A 15764-nucleotide genomic window follows, 5' to 3' on the forward strand; every position below is an offset into this window, starting at 1 on the left:
ATCTATGGGTCCATATTGCACCTCTGTGTATGTTCCAATGTATTCTACACTGTGAAGGCTTTCTCTTCCAGAAGCAGTGCCCGTGGCTCCATAATACAGGACTGTGCTATTGTTCAAGTAGAAAACTTATTTATATATACTGCAATAAAAGTGACTGTTTGAGGGGTAGCAGAAAGCAACTGACATACTGTAAAGACAATGCCACCCCCAATATTTTTCATACATTTGATATGAATGCTGTTTAACCCCTTTACCCCCAAGGGTGGTTTGCACGTTAATGACCAGGCCAATTTTTACAATTCTGACCACTGTCCCTTTATGAGGTTATAACTCCGAAACGCTTCAACAGATCCTGGTGATTCTGACATTGTTTTCTCGTGACATATTGTACTTCATGATAGTGGTAAAATTTCTTTGATAGTACCTGCATTTATTTGTGAAAAAAACGGAAATTTGGCGAAAATTTTGAAAATTTCGCAATTTTCAAACTTTGAATTTTTATGCAATTAAATCACAGAGATATGTCACACAAAATACTTAATAAGTAACATTTCCCACATGTCTCCTTTACATCAGCATAATTTTGGAACCAATTTTTTTTTTTGTTAGGGAGTTATAAGGGTTAAAAGTTGACCAGCAATTTCTCATTTTTACAACACCATTTTTTTTTAGGGACCACGTCTCATTTGAAGTCATTTTGAGGGGTCTATATGATAGAAAATGCCCAAGTGTGACACCATTCTAAAAACTGCACCCCTCAAGGTGCTCAAAACCACATTCAAGAAGTTTATTAACCCTTCAGGTGTTTAATAGGAATTTTTGGAATGTTTAAATAAAAATGAACATTTAACTTTTTTACACAAAAAATTTACTTCAGCTCCAATTTGTTTTATTTTACCAAGGGTAACAGGAGAAATTGGACCCAAAAAGTTGTTGTCCAATTTGTCCTGAGTACGCTGATACCCCATATGTGGCAGTAAACCACTGTTTGGGCGCATGGGAGAGCTCGGAAGGGAAGGAGCGCTATTTGACTTTTCAATGCAAAATTGACAGGAATTGAGATGGGACGCCATGTTGCGTTTGGAGAGCCACTGATGTGCCTAAACATTGAAACCCCCCACAAGTGACACCATTTTGGAAAGTAGACCCCCTAAGGAACTTATCTGGATGTGTGGTGAGCACTTTGACCCACCAAGTGCTTCACAGAAGTTTATAATGCAGAACCGTAAAAATAAAAAATCATATTTTTTCACAAAAATTATATTTTTGCCCCCAATTTTTTATTTTTCCAAGGGTAAGAGAAGAAATTGGAACTCAAAAGTTGTTGTCCAATTTGTCCTGAGTACGCTGATACCCCATATGTGGCAGTAAACCACTGTTTGGGCGCATGGGAGAGCTCGGAAGGGAAGGAGCGCAGTTTGACTTTTCAATGCAAAATTGACAGAAATTGAGATGGGACGCCATGTTGCGTTTGGAGAGCCACTGATGTGCCTAAACATTGAAACCCCCCACAAGTGACACCATTTTGGAAAGTAGACCCCCTAAGGAACTTATCTAGAGGTGTGGTGAGCACTTTGACCCACCAAGTGCTTCACAGAAGTTTATAATGCAGAACCGTAAAAATAAAAAATCATATTTTTTCACAAAAATTATATTTTTGCCCCCAATTTTTTATTTTTCCAAGGGTAAGAGAAGAAATTGGACCTCAAAAGTTGTTGTCCAATTTGTCCTGAGTACGCTGATACCCCATATGTGGCAGTAAACCACTGTTTGGGCGCATGGGAGAGCTAGGAAGGGAAGGAGCGCCGTTTGACTTTTCAATGCAAAATTGACAGGAATTGAGATGGGACGCCATGTTGCGTTTGGAGAGCCACTGATGTGCCTAAACATTGAAACCCCCCACAAGTGACACCATTTTGGAAAGTAGACCCCCTAAGGAACTTATCTGGATGTGTGGTGAGCACTTTGACCCACCAAGGGCTTCACAGAAGTTTATAATGCAGAGCCATAAAAATAAAACAAAATTTTTTTCCCACAAAAATTATTTTTTAGCCCCCAGTTTTGTATTTTCCCTAGGGTAACAGGAGAAATTGGACCCCAAAAGTTGTTGTCCAATTTGTCCTGAGTACGCTGATACCCCATATGTGGGGGGGAACCACCGTTTGGGCGCATGGGAGGGTTCGGAAGGGAAGGAGCGCCATTTGGAATGCAGACTTAGATGGAATGGTCTGCAGGCGTCACATTGCGTTTGCAGAGCCCCTAATGTACCTAAACAGTAGAAACCCCCCACAAGTGACACCATTTTGGAAAGTAGACCCCCTAAGGAACTCATCTTGATGTGTTGTGAGAGCTTTGAACCCCCAAGTATTTCACTACAGTTTATAACGCAGAGCCATGCAAATAAAAAATATTTTTTTTTCCACAAAAATTATATTTTAGCCCCCAGTTTTGTATTTTTCCAAGGTTAGCAGGAGAAATTGGACCCTAAATGTTGTTGTCCAATTTGTCCTGAGTACGCTGATACCTGATATGTGGGGGGGAACCACCGTTTGGGCGCATGGGAGGGCTCGGAAGGGAAGGAGCATCATTTGGAATGCAGACTTAGATGGATTGGTCTGCAGGCGTCACATTGCGTTTGCAGAGCCCCTAATGTACCTAAACAGTAGAAACCCCCCACAAGTGACCCCATATTGGAAACTAGACCCCTCAATGAACTTATCTAGATGTGTTGTGAGAACTTTGAACCCCCAAGTGTTTCACTACAGTTTATAACGCAGAGCCGTGAAAATAAAAAATCTTTTTGTTTTCCCACAAAAATTATTTTTTAGCCCCCAGTTTTGTATTTTCCCAAGGGTAACAGGAGAAATTGGTCCACAAAAGTTGTTGTCCAATTTGTCCTGAGTACGCTGATACCCCATATGTTGGGGTAAACCCCTGTTTGGGCACACAGGAGAGCTCGGAAGGGAAGGAGCACTGTTTTACTTTTTCAACGCAGAATAGGCTGGAATTGAGATCGGACGCCATGTCGTGTTTGGAGAGCCCCTGATGTGCCGAAACAGTGGAAACCCCCCAATTATAACTGAAACCCTAATCTAAACACACCCCTAACCCTAATTCCAACGGTAACCCTAACCACACCTCTAACCCTGACACACCCCTAACCCTAATCCCAACCCTATTCCCAACTGTAAATGTAATCTAAACCCTAACCCTAACTTTAGCCCCAACCCTAACTGTAGCCCCAACCCTAACCCTAACCCTAGCCCTAACCCTAGCCCTAACCCTAACCCTAGCCCTAACCCTAGCCCTAACCCTAGCCCTAACCCTAACCCTAACCCTAACCCTAGCCCTAACCCTAGCCCTAACCCTAGCCCTAACCCTAGCCCTAGCCCTAACCCTAGCCCTAACCCTAGCCCTAGCCCTAACCCTAGCCCTAACCCTAGCCCTAATGGGAAAATGGAAATAAATACATTTTTTTTTATTTTTCCCTAACTAAGGGGGTGATGAAGGGGGGTTTGATTTACTTTTATAGCGAGTTTTTTAGCGGATTTTTATGATTGGCAGCCGTCACACACTGAAAGACCCTTTTTATTGCAAAAAATATTTTTTGCAATACCACATTTTGAGAGCTATAATTTTTCCATATTTTGGTCCACAGAGTCATGTGAGGTCTTGTTTTTTGCGGGACGAGTTGACGTTTTTATTGAAAACATTTTTGGGCACGTGACATTTTTTTTTCGCTTTTTATTCCGATTTTTGTGAGGAAGAATGACCAAAAGCCAGCTATTCATGAATTTCTATTGGGGGAGGCGTTTATACCGTTCCGCGTTTGGTAAAATTGATAAATCAGTTTTATTCTTCGGGTCAGTACGATTACAGCGATACCTCATTTATATCATTTTTTTATGGTTTGGTGCTTTTATACGATAAAAACTATTTTACAGAAAAAATAATTATTTTTGCATCGCTTTATTCTCAGGACTATAACTTTTTTATTTTTTTGCTGATGATGCTGTATGGTGGCTCTTTTTTTGCGGGACAATATGACGCTTTCAGCGGTACCATGGTTATTTATATCTGTCCTTTTGATCGCGTGTTATTCCACTTTTTGTTCGGCGGTATGATAATAAAGCGTTGTTTTTTGCCTCGTTTTTTTTTTTTTTTTCTTACGGTGTTTACTGAAGGGGTTAACTAGTGGGACAGTTTTATAGGTCGGGTCGTTACGGACGCGGCGATACTAAATATGTGTACTTTTATTGGTTTTTTTTTTTTATTTAGATGAAGAAATGTATTTATGGGAATAATATTTATTTTTTTTTCATTATTTTGGAATATTTTTATTTATTTTTTTTACACATTTGGAAAATTTTTTTTTTACTTTTTTACTTTGTCCCAGGGGGGGACATCACAGATCAGTGATCTGACAGTTTGCACAGCACTCTGTCAGATCACTGATCTGACATGCAGCGCTGCAGCCTTCACAGTGCCTGCTCTAAGCAGGCTCTGTGAAGCCACCTCCCTCCCTGCAGGACCCGGATCCGCGGCCATCTTGGATCCGGGGCTCGAGCAGGGAGGGAGGTGAGGAGACCCTCGCAGCAACGCGATCACATCGCGTTGCTGCGGGGGGCTCAGGGAAGCCCGCAGGGAGCCCCCTCCCTGCGCGGTGCTTCCCTGCACCGCCGGCACATCGCGATCATCTTTGATCGTGGTGTGCCAGGGGTTAATGTGCCGGGGGCGGTCCGTGACCGCTCCTGGCACATAGTGCCGGATGTCAGCTGCGATAAGCAGCTGACACCCGGCCGCGATCGGCCGCGCTCCCCCCGTGAGCGCGGCCGATCGGCTATGACGTACTATCCCGTCCAGGGTCAGATAAGCCCAGGGCACCTCGACGGGATAGTACGTCTAAGGTCACAGAGGGGTTAAATAAAAAAATAAAATTTGCATCACAAAAAATATCATCCAAAATGTCTCACATGTACCACTTTTTAAGGAAATAGCAAAAAAGGAAATCATGAAAATTAAGGAGCTATTCGCATGTGGCAGATTAATTCTGGAAATTTCTGTGCCCGATAATCAGTTACATCAGACATTGAGCTCGTTTTTCAGGCAAAGAAAAAAAAATTCTGCAACAAACCTGCCACGTGTGAATATGCCCTATAAACTTATTCATAAAAGACATATTTGTAGTGTATTTGCTGTCTGGAATATACAGGCAGCATTTTATAGTAATAGCATGGTTGATAGTAGATTTTATGAAATCTCTTCCAAGCACTGTGGAAAAAAAAGACGCATAGCATAAATTGATCAGCGGCAGATTTGATGGCTGAAGAAAGTCAATTTATACTGTGCGTAGTTAAAGGATGATGGTGACAAACATCATTTTCGTGCTAGTAAGCACATCAATATGGACACAATTTAGTGTGAATAGTGCCAATGTAGAATTTCGAAAGCAAAAATTCTACAGCAAATACTTCACACGTGAATATACCCTAAGTGTATCAGCGGGTAGGCTTTCCTGCTGTTAGTACCAGAAACAAAACCACTGACATAAAAGTGTCCAGGATCATTAGTGATAATCATTACATGTATGGCCTCCTTAGGACACGAAAACAGGAGACCTTGTTGTATAGGCCTCTGTGTTTGGATATCTGGCAGATCTTAGTAGAGCTTACCTTTTCAAATGAGCCGAGTGATCGGTATTCAGAGACTCTATCTAACTTGTCAGCTGGCTCTTCCGATGATTCCACGATGCAGAGGTCATTTTTATTTTCTCCATGCTCATCCTTCTCCAGAAGATCATCTGGTTCTTGAACAATAGGAGAATCACTATGCCGGTCAGACACAGGAGTCTCCAAAGAGGGCCTAACTAAATCTTTAGACACTCCAAGAGGAGACTCTGGCATTTCTTTACAATTCAGGGTGTCTTCAGCTTCATCAGTATCTGGCAGTTTTTTCTCTAGATCAGGGGATGTAACACTAGAAGGAATAAGATAACACATCAAGACTTCTTTAATAGACTACAATTTCCTTCCTCAAGGCAGGACTACAAAATCCAGGGGTCTGGGGCAAAGGAGAAGCCCAGAAATTCAGATGTAAAAATATGAGCAATTAAAATAATATAATAATGAATATGTTGTATGGATGCACAAAAAAGCTGGGATGAAATAAATGAGCTACCAGACAGCCTAGAGAACTCTATATAAATGTCAAATAAAGAATATAAAAGTAGCAGCCATTTATAATTGATTCATTAGCTACATTCTGACTAAAATAAAAAACTGTCAGATAGTTTTTTCCCATTTTCCAATTGATGAAAACTTACACATATTTTAGTTTAGAAGACAAGGATTCCTCTACTTTCTCTTTCTGTAGTTGACGAATTATTTCTGCAACAGACTTGTCATCGTCAGCCCTGCCTGAGCTTTCATGGATGGATGAATAACTGATTGAAACGTCCTCCGCAGACACAAGGGGAGGATGTTCACCCTTCTCAACGCCTCGTGATTCTGAATGATCAATATTGATCTGCTTTTGAGGGCTGGAAAACTCATCCTGAAGAGCTGAAAAGCCTGCGAATATAAATGAAGTATTCAATACAAGCAATTACTACTCCTGAAAGTAAAAGCCACAACACAGTGCAAGGAATATCAACTAACTAGAACACTTTAGTGCACAAAGATGCTGGTAGATTATTGACTTTCCATAAAATTGGTAATAGGTCGGTATTTGCCTATGCCTGAAACAGAGAGATTACATTAGAAAGTGAGTCCCAGTAAAGAAATTAGGCGAGTACTTACATGTAAAAAAAAGACAATATTTAAACAGCCAGATAAAAATAAAATACTATTATTTACTAAGATTTTCTTTCATATATGAAGCAATGTCAGCTATATTGGATAATGTGGAAACAGTGTGGCCAGAATACACAAATTGGATGATATGGCAACCTATGAAATATGCTGCGATTTTTCTTGGATCCATACAGAATCCAAAAGAAGAAACCTCAATATGAGCACATGGAAGTATAGTAGGACTACATAGACTTCTATGGGCACAGTATTAGGGTGCCTTCAAAACTCAAAAGTAGTGCACAGTCGTGGTCTAAAGTATTGAGACGGATAGAAATTTTGGTTTTCACAAAGTTTTCCCCTTCAGTATATTTAGATCTTTTTGTCACGTCTTTGTAGTAACTGACGTACAATTATCAGCACTTCATATGTTTTTATACTTTTAGTGACAAATATATTCAGTTTATGCAAAGACTCAATATTAGCAGGGTTGATGCTTATTTTTCAATACTTCTGCAATTCAATGCAACTTTGCTATGCTGGATATCATCTTCTGGCCCAGATCCTGACGTGTGACAACCCATTCTTGTCTAATCAAGTGCTTGGAGTTTATACCAATTTCTTTGTTTGTCCACCCGCTTAATGAGGATTGAACACAGGTTCTCAATGAGATGGAGATCTGTGGAGATTCCTAACTACAGACCTAAAATTTCAAAGCTTTGCTAATTGAGGCACTAAGTTATCACTTTTACCTTGTGACATGGTCTCCATCATTTAGGAAAGAGAATTGCTCATCACCAAATTATTCCTGGATTGTTGGGAGAAGTTACTCTTAGAGGATATTTAGATACCATTCTTTATTCATGGCAATGTTATTAGGGAAAATTATGACTGCGCCTTTGGATGAAATAGCAATATGAATGCTGTCAGGATTCCTTAATGGATCTTTTTACACTGTGGTGTTTTTCTGGTGTCAGTTCTATTATTGAAAACTGAAAATGAATTGATATTTGCATTGATAGATATGAAGAAATGGTCAATGTTGCCATTGATTCTATTACAAGAATGAGTTGTCATTGACCCAGAAGGTGATATCCAGAAACTTGATGTATTTGTCTATGAAAGTTTACAACATATGAAATCCTTATAATTATAACCATAGAAACATCTGATCGAGGCCGGGTTCACATTAGTGTTCGAGGGCTTTGCGGAGGGCTGCGTACGTCCTCTGTTAAGCCCCGCCTACTTCCACATACTTCTGCATGCGTCCTGCATACCTATCTTTAACATTGGGTACGCAGGACATGCGGATTTATGCGTCGAAACATACATCCGCATACATCTGCATGTCCTGCGTACCCAATGTTAAAGATAGGTGTGCAAGATGCATGCAGAAGTAGGCGGGGCTTAACGGAGGACATATGCAACCCTCCGCAAAGCCCCCGAACGCTAATGTGAACTTAGCCTAACAGATCTAAAAACACTGAAACAGCAGATTTTTTTAAAACAAAAAAATTGTGTCAGTGTTTTGGCCACGATGTAGACTACATGGTAATATCCATACTCATTCAGATTCTCCATACTGAACTGTTTAGAATGCCAGCAATGAAAGATCCTAACATTACAGCTCGCTCTAGACAGGTCCCCGTTTACTGCAGGTATGTAGCATTTTACCACCTTCGCTATGATCCAGGGTAATTGTCTGCTCTATATCGGCATATGTGCGATTGGCATGGCGTAGCATGGGCTCTTTCATGTACGATTCCATGAGATGGACAATATCCATTCGGTTGATCTTGGTGAGGCACTGGTTTAGACTGGAATCTAAATGAGAAAAAAGGAACAGGATGAACAATGACTGAAATGAGATATAAAGATATTTGTCTCCGACTACCAGCAGTCTCTAGAAGGTTGGGGGAATGCCCGACTATTGAGTTATTCTGTAAGTATGTAAGAGCAAAGCAAAGGATGCAGAGCTACAACAGTAAGAGGGATGCAGAGCGACAACACTAAGAGGGATGAAGAGCTACAACAGTAAGAGGGATGAGGAGCTACAACAGTAAGAGGGGTGCAGAGGGACAACACTAAGAGGGATGAAGAGCTACAACAGTAAGAGGGATGAGGAGCTACAACACTAAGAGGGATGAAGAGCTACAACAGTAAGAGGGATGAGGAGCTACAACAGTAAGAGGGGTGCAGAGGGACAACACTAAGAGGAATGAGGAGCTACAACAATAAGAGGGATGCAGAGCTACAACAGTAAGAGGGGTGCAGAGGGACAACACTAAGAGGGATGAGGAGCTACAACAATAAGAGGGATGCAGAGCTACAACAGTAAGAGGGATGCAGAGCTACAACAGTAAGAGGGATGCAGAGCTACAACAGTAAGAGGGATGCAGAGCTACAACAGTACAGTAAGAGGGATGCAGAGCTACAACAGTAAGAGGGATGCAGAGCTACAACAGTAAGAGGGATGCAGAGCTACAACAGTAAGAGGGATGCAGAGCTACAACAGTAAGAGGGATGCAGAGCTACCTCAGAAAGAGGGATGCAGAGCTACATCAGTAAGAGGAATGCAGAGCTACAACAGTAAGAGGAATGCAGAGCGACAACACTAAGAGGGATGCAGAGCTACAACAGTAAGAGGGATGCAGAGCTACAACAGTAAGAGGGGTGCAGAGGGACAACACTAAGAGGGATGAGGAGCTACAACAATAAGAGGGATGCAGAGCTACAATAGTAAGAGGGATGCAGAGCTACCTCAGAAAGAGGGATGCAGAGCTACATCAGTAAGAGGAGTGCAGAGCTACAACAGTAAGAGGAATGCAGAGTGACAACACTAAGAGGGATACAGAGCTACAACAGTAAGAGGGATGCAGAGCTACAACAGTAAGAGGCACGAGGAGCTACAACAGTAAGAGGGATGACGAGCTGCAACAGTAAGAGGGATGCAGACCTACAACAGTAAGAGGGATGCAGAGCTACAATAGTAAGAGGGATGCAGAGCTACCTCAGTTAGAGGGATGCAGAGCTACATCAGTAAGAGGGATGCAGAGCTACAATTGTAAGAGGGATGCAGAACTACATCAGTAAGAGGGATGCAGAGCTACATCAGTAAGAGGGGAGCAGAGCTACAACACTAAGAGGGGTGCAGAGCTACAACAGTAAGAGGAATGCAGAACTACAACAGTAAGAAGAGGGATGAGGAGCTACAACAATAAGAGGGATGCAGAGCTACAATTGTAAGAGGGATGCAGAGCTACATCAGTAAGAGGGATGCAGAGCTACAACAGTAAGAGGGGTGCAGAGCTACAACAGTAAGTGGGGTGCAGAGCTACAACAGTAAGAGAGATGAGGAGCTACAACAGTAAGAGGGATGAGGAGATACAATAGTAAGAGGGATGCAGAGCTAAGTCAATAGGAGAGATGAGGAGCTACAACAATAAGAGGGATGCAGAGCTACAATAGTAAGAGGAATGAAGAGCTACAACAGTAAGAGGGATGAGGAGCTACAATAATAAGAGGGATGCAGAGTTACATCAGTAAGAGGGATGAGGAGCTACATCAGTAACAGGGATGCAGAGCTACAACAGTAATAGGGATGAAGAGCTACAACAGTACGAGGGATGAAGAGCTACAATAGTAAGAGGGATGCAGAGCTACAATAGTAAGAGGGATGCAGAGCTAAGTCAGTAGGAGGGATAAGGAGCTACATCAGTAAGAGGGATGCAGAGCTACAACAGTAATAGGGATGAAGAGCTACAACAGTAAGAGGGATGGAGAGCTACAATAGTAAGAGGGATGCAGAGCTAAGTCAGTAGGAGGGATGCAGAGCTACAACAGTAAGAGGGATGCAGAGCTACAACAGTAAGAGGGATGAAGAGCTACAACAGTAAGAGGGATGAGAGCTACAACAGTAAGAGGGCTGCAGAGCTACAATTGTAAGAGGGATGCAGAGCTACAACAGTAAGAGGGATGCAGAACTACGACAGTAAAAGGGATGCAGAGCTACAACAGTAATGGGGATGAAGAGCTACAACAGTAAGAGGGATGCAGAGCTACATCAGTAAGAGGGATGAAGAACTTCGACAGTAAGGGGGATGAAGAGCTTCAACAGTAAAAGGAATGCAGAGCTATAACAGTACTAGGGATGTGGAGCAATACCAGTAAAAAGGATGAAGAGCTACAACAGTAAGAGAGATGTAGAGCTACAACAGTAAGAAGAATGTAGAGAAATTCCAGTAAAAAGAAATAAGAGCTACAACAGTAAGAGGAGTGCAGAGCTGCAACAGTAAGAGGGATGTGGAGTAATACTAGTAAAAAAGATGAAGAGCTACAACAGTAAGAGGGATGAAGAACTTCAACAGTAAGGGGGATGAAGAGCTTCAACATTAAGAAGGATGCAGAGCTACAACAGTAAGAAGAATGTAGAGAAATTCCAGTAAAAAGAAATAAGAGCTACAACAGTAAGAGGAGTGCAGAGCTGCAACAGTAAGAGGGATGTGGAGTAATACTAGTAAAAAAGATGAAGAGCTACAACAGTAAGAGGGATGCAGAGCTAACACAGTAACAGTAATGAAGAGCTACAACAGTAAGAGGGATGTGGAGTAATACCAGTAAATGGGATGTAGAGCTACAACAGTAAGAGAGATGGAGAGCTACAACATTAAGCGGGAAGCAGCGCTACAACACAGAGATGCAGACCTACAACAGTAAGAGGGATGCAGCGCTACAACAATAAAAGGGATACAGAGCTACAACAGTAAGAGGGATATGGAGCAATAACAGTAAAAGAAATGAAGAGCAACAACAGTAAGAGGGATGCAGAGCTACTACGGTAAAAAGGATGAAAAGCTACAACAATAAATATTTTAGGAAGTATTGGGAGCATGGTGCAGATAAATGTCACACTTGGAGGTACCATTACTATATTCCTAATGTACTTAGTATACTTTGTAAGTTTGTACTTAGTATAAGTTTGTAACTGACATTGCTAATATAATGGCACATAGCTTTCAGACACCTTTCCACTAAACAGAGGATTCATAGAGTAATCTTAAAATTTAAAAACTATTGTTTAGTATGTATTTTTTAAACACTTAAAGGGGTTGTCTAAGCATATATCTGCATCACATGAAAGTGGCTAATATACAGTGAACAGTTTATTCATTATTGACTATGTCATCTGAAGCGTTAAACAGTGTGAGGGGGCTTATTCAAACCCAATATCAGGACTAGGGTTGAGCGAAACGGGTCGAACATTTTCAAAAGTCGCCGACTTTTGGCTAAGTCGGGGTTTCATGAAACCCGATCCGACCCCTGTGCGTGGTCGGCCATGCGGTACGCGACTTTCGCGCCAAAGTCGCGTTTCAATGACGCGAAAAGCGCCATTTCTCAGCCAATGAAGGTAAACGCAGAGTGTGGGCAGCGTGATGACATAGGTCCTGGTCCCCACCATCTTAGAGAAGGGCATTGCAGTGATTGGCTTGCTGTCTGCGACGTCACAGGGGCTATAAAGAGGCGTTCCCGCCGACCGCCATCTTACTGCTGCTGATCTGAGCTTAGGGAGAGGTTGCTGCCGCTTTGTCAGAAGCAGGGATAGCGTTAGGCAGGGTCCATTAACCACAAAACCGCTTGTGCTGCAGCGATTTGCACTGTCCAACACCACCCTCGGTGTGCAGGGACAGTGGAAGTTTTTTTTTTTCCCCTCAGCGCTGTAGCTCATTGGGCTGCCCTAGAAGGCTCCCTGATAGCTGCATTGCTGTGTGTACGCCGCTGTGCAAACCAACTGCTTTTTTCAAAGCACAAATCCTCTTGTTCCTTCCTTTCTGCACAGCTATCTTTTTTGTTTGTCCACACTTTTTATTTCATTTGTGCATCAGTCCACTCCTTATTGCTGCCTGCCATACCTGGCTGAGATTACTGCAGGCAGGGAGATAGTAGCTGCCTGCCATACCTGGCTGAGATTACTGCAGGCAGGGAGATAGTAATTGTAGGACATTCCCTGTTTTTTTTTTTTTTTTTTTTTGGTGGGAGATTAAGATTGGCAATTTGGCATTTCTGCTAGAGTGCCATCCCTGTGTGTGCCATCTCTCTCACATAGTGGGCCATAGAAAGCCTTTTCATTTTTCTGTATTTTTTTTTGTGGGGTGTATAAATTCTCCCTGATAAAAATACAGTGGGAGATTAATATTGGCCTTTGGGCTTGTGTGCCAGTCCTGAGTGTGCCATCTCTCTCACAAATAGTGGGCCATAGAAAGCCTATTTTATTTTTTTTGGGGTTTTATAAATTCTCCCTGAAAAAAGGGAGATTAATATTGGCCTCTGGGCTTGTGTGCCAGTTGTGAGCGTGCCATCTGTGCCAGTCCTGAGCGTGCCATCTCTCTCACAAATAGTGGGCCATAGAAAGCCTATTTAAATATTTTTTTGGTTTTATAAATTCTCCCAGAAAAAAAGGGAGATTAATATTGGCCTCTGGGCTTCTGTGCCAGTCCTGAGCGTGCCATCTGTGCCAGTCCTGAGCGTCCCATCTCTCTCACAAATAGTGGGCCATAGAAAGCCTATTTAATTTTTTTTTTGGTTTTATAAATTCTCCCAGAAAAAAAGGGAGATTAATATTGGCCTCTGGGCTTCTGTGCCAGTCCTGAGCGTGCCATCTGTGCCAGTCCTGAGCGTCCCATCTCTCTCACAAATAGTGGGCCATAGAAAGCCTATTTAATTTTTTTTTTGGTTTTATAAATTTTCCCTGAAAAAAGGGAGATTAATATTGGCCTCTGGGCTTGTGTGCCAGTTGTGAGCGTGCCATCTGTGCCAGTCCTGAGCGTGCCATCTCTCTCACAAATAGTGGGCCATAGAAAGCCTATTTAATTTTTTTTTTGGTTTTATAAATTCTCCCAGAAAAAAAGGGAGATTAATATTGGCCTCTGGGCTTCTGTGCCAGTCCTGAGCGTGCCATCTGTGCCAGTCCTGAGCGTCCCATCTCTCTCACAAATAGTGGGCCATAGAAAGCCTATTTTTTTTTTGGGGGGGGTTTTAGAAATTCTCCCTGGAAAAAAAAAGGGAGATTAATATTGCCCTTTGGGCTTGTGTGCCAGTACTAAGCGTTCCATCTCTCTCTCTCTCTCTTAGTCAGTGGGCCATAGAACGCCTATTTTTGGTTTTATTTGTTTTCTAAATTCTCCCTGCAAAAAATCATTTTATTTTATTTGGTTTCTAAATTCTTCCTGATAAAATCATATTTTTTTTATTATTTTTTTTTCTAAAGTCTCCCTGAAAAAAAAAAAAAAAAAAAAAAAAACAGTGGGAGATTAATATTGGCCTTTCTGCTTGTGTGCCAGTCTTGACTCCTGGGTGCGTCATCTCTCAGTCAGTGGGCCATAGAACGCCTATTTTTGGTTTTATTTGTTTTCTAAATTCTCCCTGAAAAAATCATTTTATTTTATTTGGTTTCTAAATTCTTCCTGATAAAATCATATTTTTTTTATTATTTTTTTTTCTAAAGTCTCCCTGAAAAAAAAAAAAAAAAACAACCAAAAAAAACAGTGGGAGATTAATATTGGCCTTTCTGCTTGTGTGCCAGTCTTGACTCCTGGGTGTGCCATCTCTCTCTCTCTCTCTCTCTCTCTCTCTCTCTCTCTCTCTCTCCAATTGTGGTCCATAGAAAGCCTATATTTTTTTTCCTTGATTTGGGTTCCAAAATCTACCAGAGAAAATAACTACATCAATCATTGGTAGAAAAATATTGGCCTCTGGGCTTGTGTGCCACTTCTGATTCCTGTGTGCGTCATCTCTCAGTCAGTGGGCCATAGAACGCCTATTTTTGTTTTTATTTGTTTTATAAATTCTCCCTGAAAAAATCATTTTATTTTATTTGGTTTCTAAATTCTTCCTGATAAAATCATATTTTTTTTATTATTTTTTTTTCTAAAGTCTCCCTGAAAAAAAAAAAAAAAAAACAGTGGGAGATTAATATTGGCCTTTCTGCTTGTGTGCCAGTCTTGACTCCTGGGTGCGTCATCTCTCAGTCAGTGGGCCATAGAACGCCTATTTTTGTTTTTATTTGTTTTGTAAATTCTCCCTGAAAAAATCATTTTATTTTATTTGGTTTCTAAATTCTTCCTGATAAAATCATATTTTTTTTATTATTTTTTTTTCTAAAGTCTCCCTGAAAAAAAAAAAAAAAAAAAAAAAAACAGTGGGAGATTAATATTGGCCTTTCTGCTTGTGTGCCAGTCTTGACTCCTGGGTGCGTCATCTCTCAGTCAGTGGGCCATAGAACGCCTATTTTTGGTTTTATTTGTTTTCTAAATTCTCCCTGAAAAAATCATTTTATTTTATTTGGTTTCTAAATTCTTCCTGATAAAATCATATTTTTTTTATTATTTTTTTTTCTAAAGTCTCCCTGAAAAAAAAAAAAAAAAACAACCAAAAAAAACAGTGGGAGATTAATATTGGCCTTTCTGCTTGTGTGCCAGTCTTGACTCCTGGGTGTGCCATCTCTCTCTCTCTCTCTCTCTCTCTCTCTCTCTCTCTCTCCAATTGTGGTCCATAGAAAGCCTATATTTTTTTTCCTTGATTTGGGTTCCAAAATCTACCAGAGAAAATAACTACATCAATCATTGGTAGAAAAATATTGGCCTCTGGGCTTGTGTGCCACTCCTGATTCCTGTGTGCGTCATCTCTCAGTCAGTGGGCCATAGAACGCCTATTTTTGTTTTTATTTGTTTTATAAATTCTCCCTGAAAAAATCATTTTATTTTATTTGGTTTCTAAATTCTTCCTGATAAAATCATATTTTTTTTATTATTTTTTTTTCTAAAGTCTCCCTGACAAAAAAAAAAAAAAAAAAAAAAACAGTGGGAGATTAATATTGGCCTTTCTGCTTGTGTGCCAGTCTTGACTCCTGGGTGTGCCATCTCTCTCTCTCTCTCTCTCTCTCTCTCTCTCTCTCTCTCTCTCCAATTGTGGTCCATAGAA

The 15764-nt window shown here is 41.1% G+C and overlaps 1 protein-coding gene across 47 annotated transcripts in view; it reads right to left on the reverse strand.

Moving 5' to 3' along the window:
- Positions 1 to 15764, reverse strand: part of ANK2 (ankyrin 2) — a 732820-nt gene that overhangs the window by 43524 nt on the left and 673532 nt on the right. For all 47 annotated transcript variants that reach the window (XM_069743800.1, XM_069743822.1, XM_069743806.1 and 44 more), the window contains 3 exons: positions 8466 to 8612; positions 6323 to 6569; positions 5673 to 5976 (listed from right to left, as the gene is read on the reverse strand). In XM_069743800.1, the coding sequence (XP_069599901.1) occupies positions 5673 to 5976; positions 6323 to 6569; positions 8466 to 8612 (698 nt within the window). The remainder of the gene's footprint in view (positions 1 to 5672; positions 5977 to 6322; positions 6570 to 8465; positions 8613 to 15764) is intronic.

The sequence above is a fragment of the Ranitomeya imitator genome, chromosome 1, assembly GCF_032444005.1.
Source record: "Ranitomeya imitator isolate aRanImi1 chromosome 1, aRanImi1.pri, whole genome shotgun sequence".
NCBI lineage: Eukaryota > Metazoa > Chordata > Amphibia > Anura > Dendrobatidae > Ranitomeya > Ranitomeya imitator.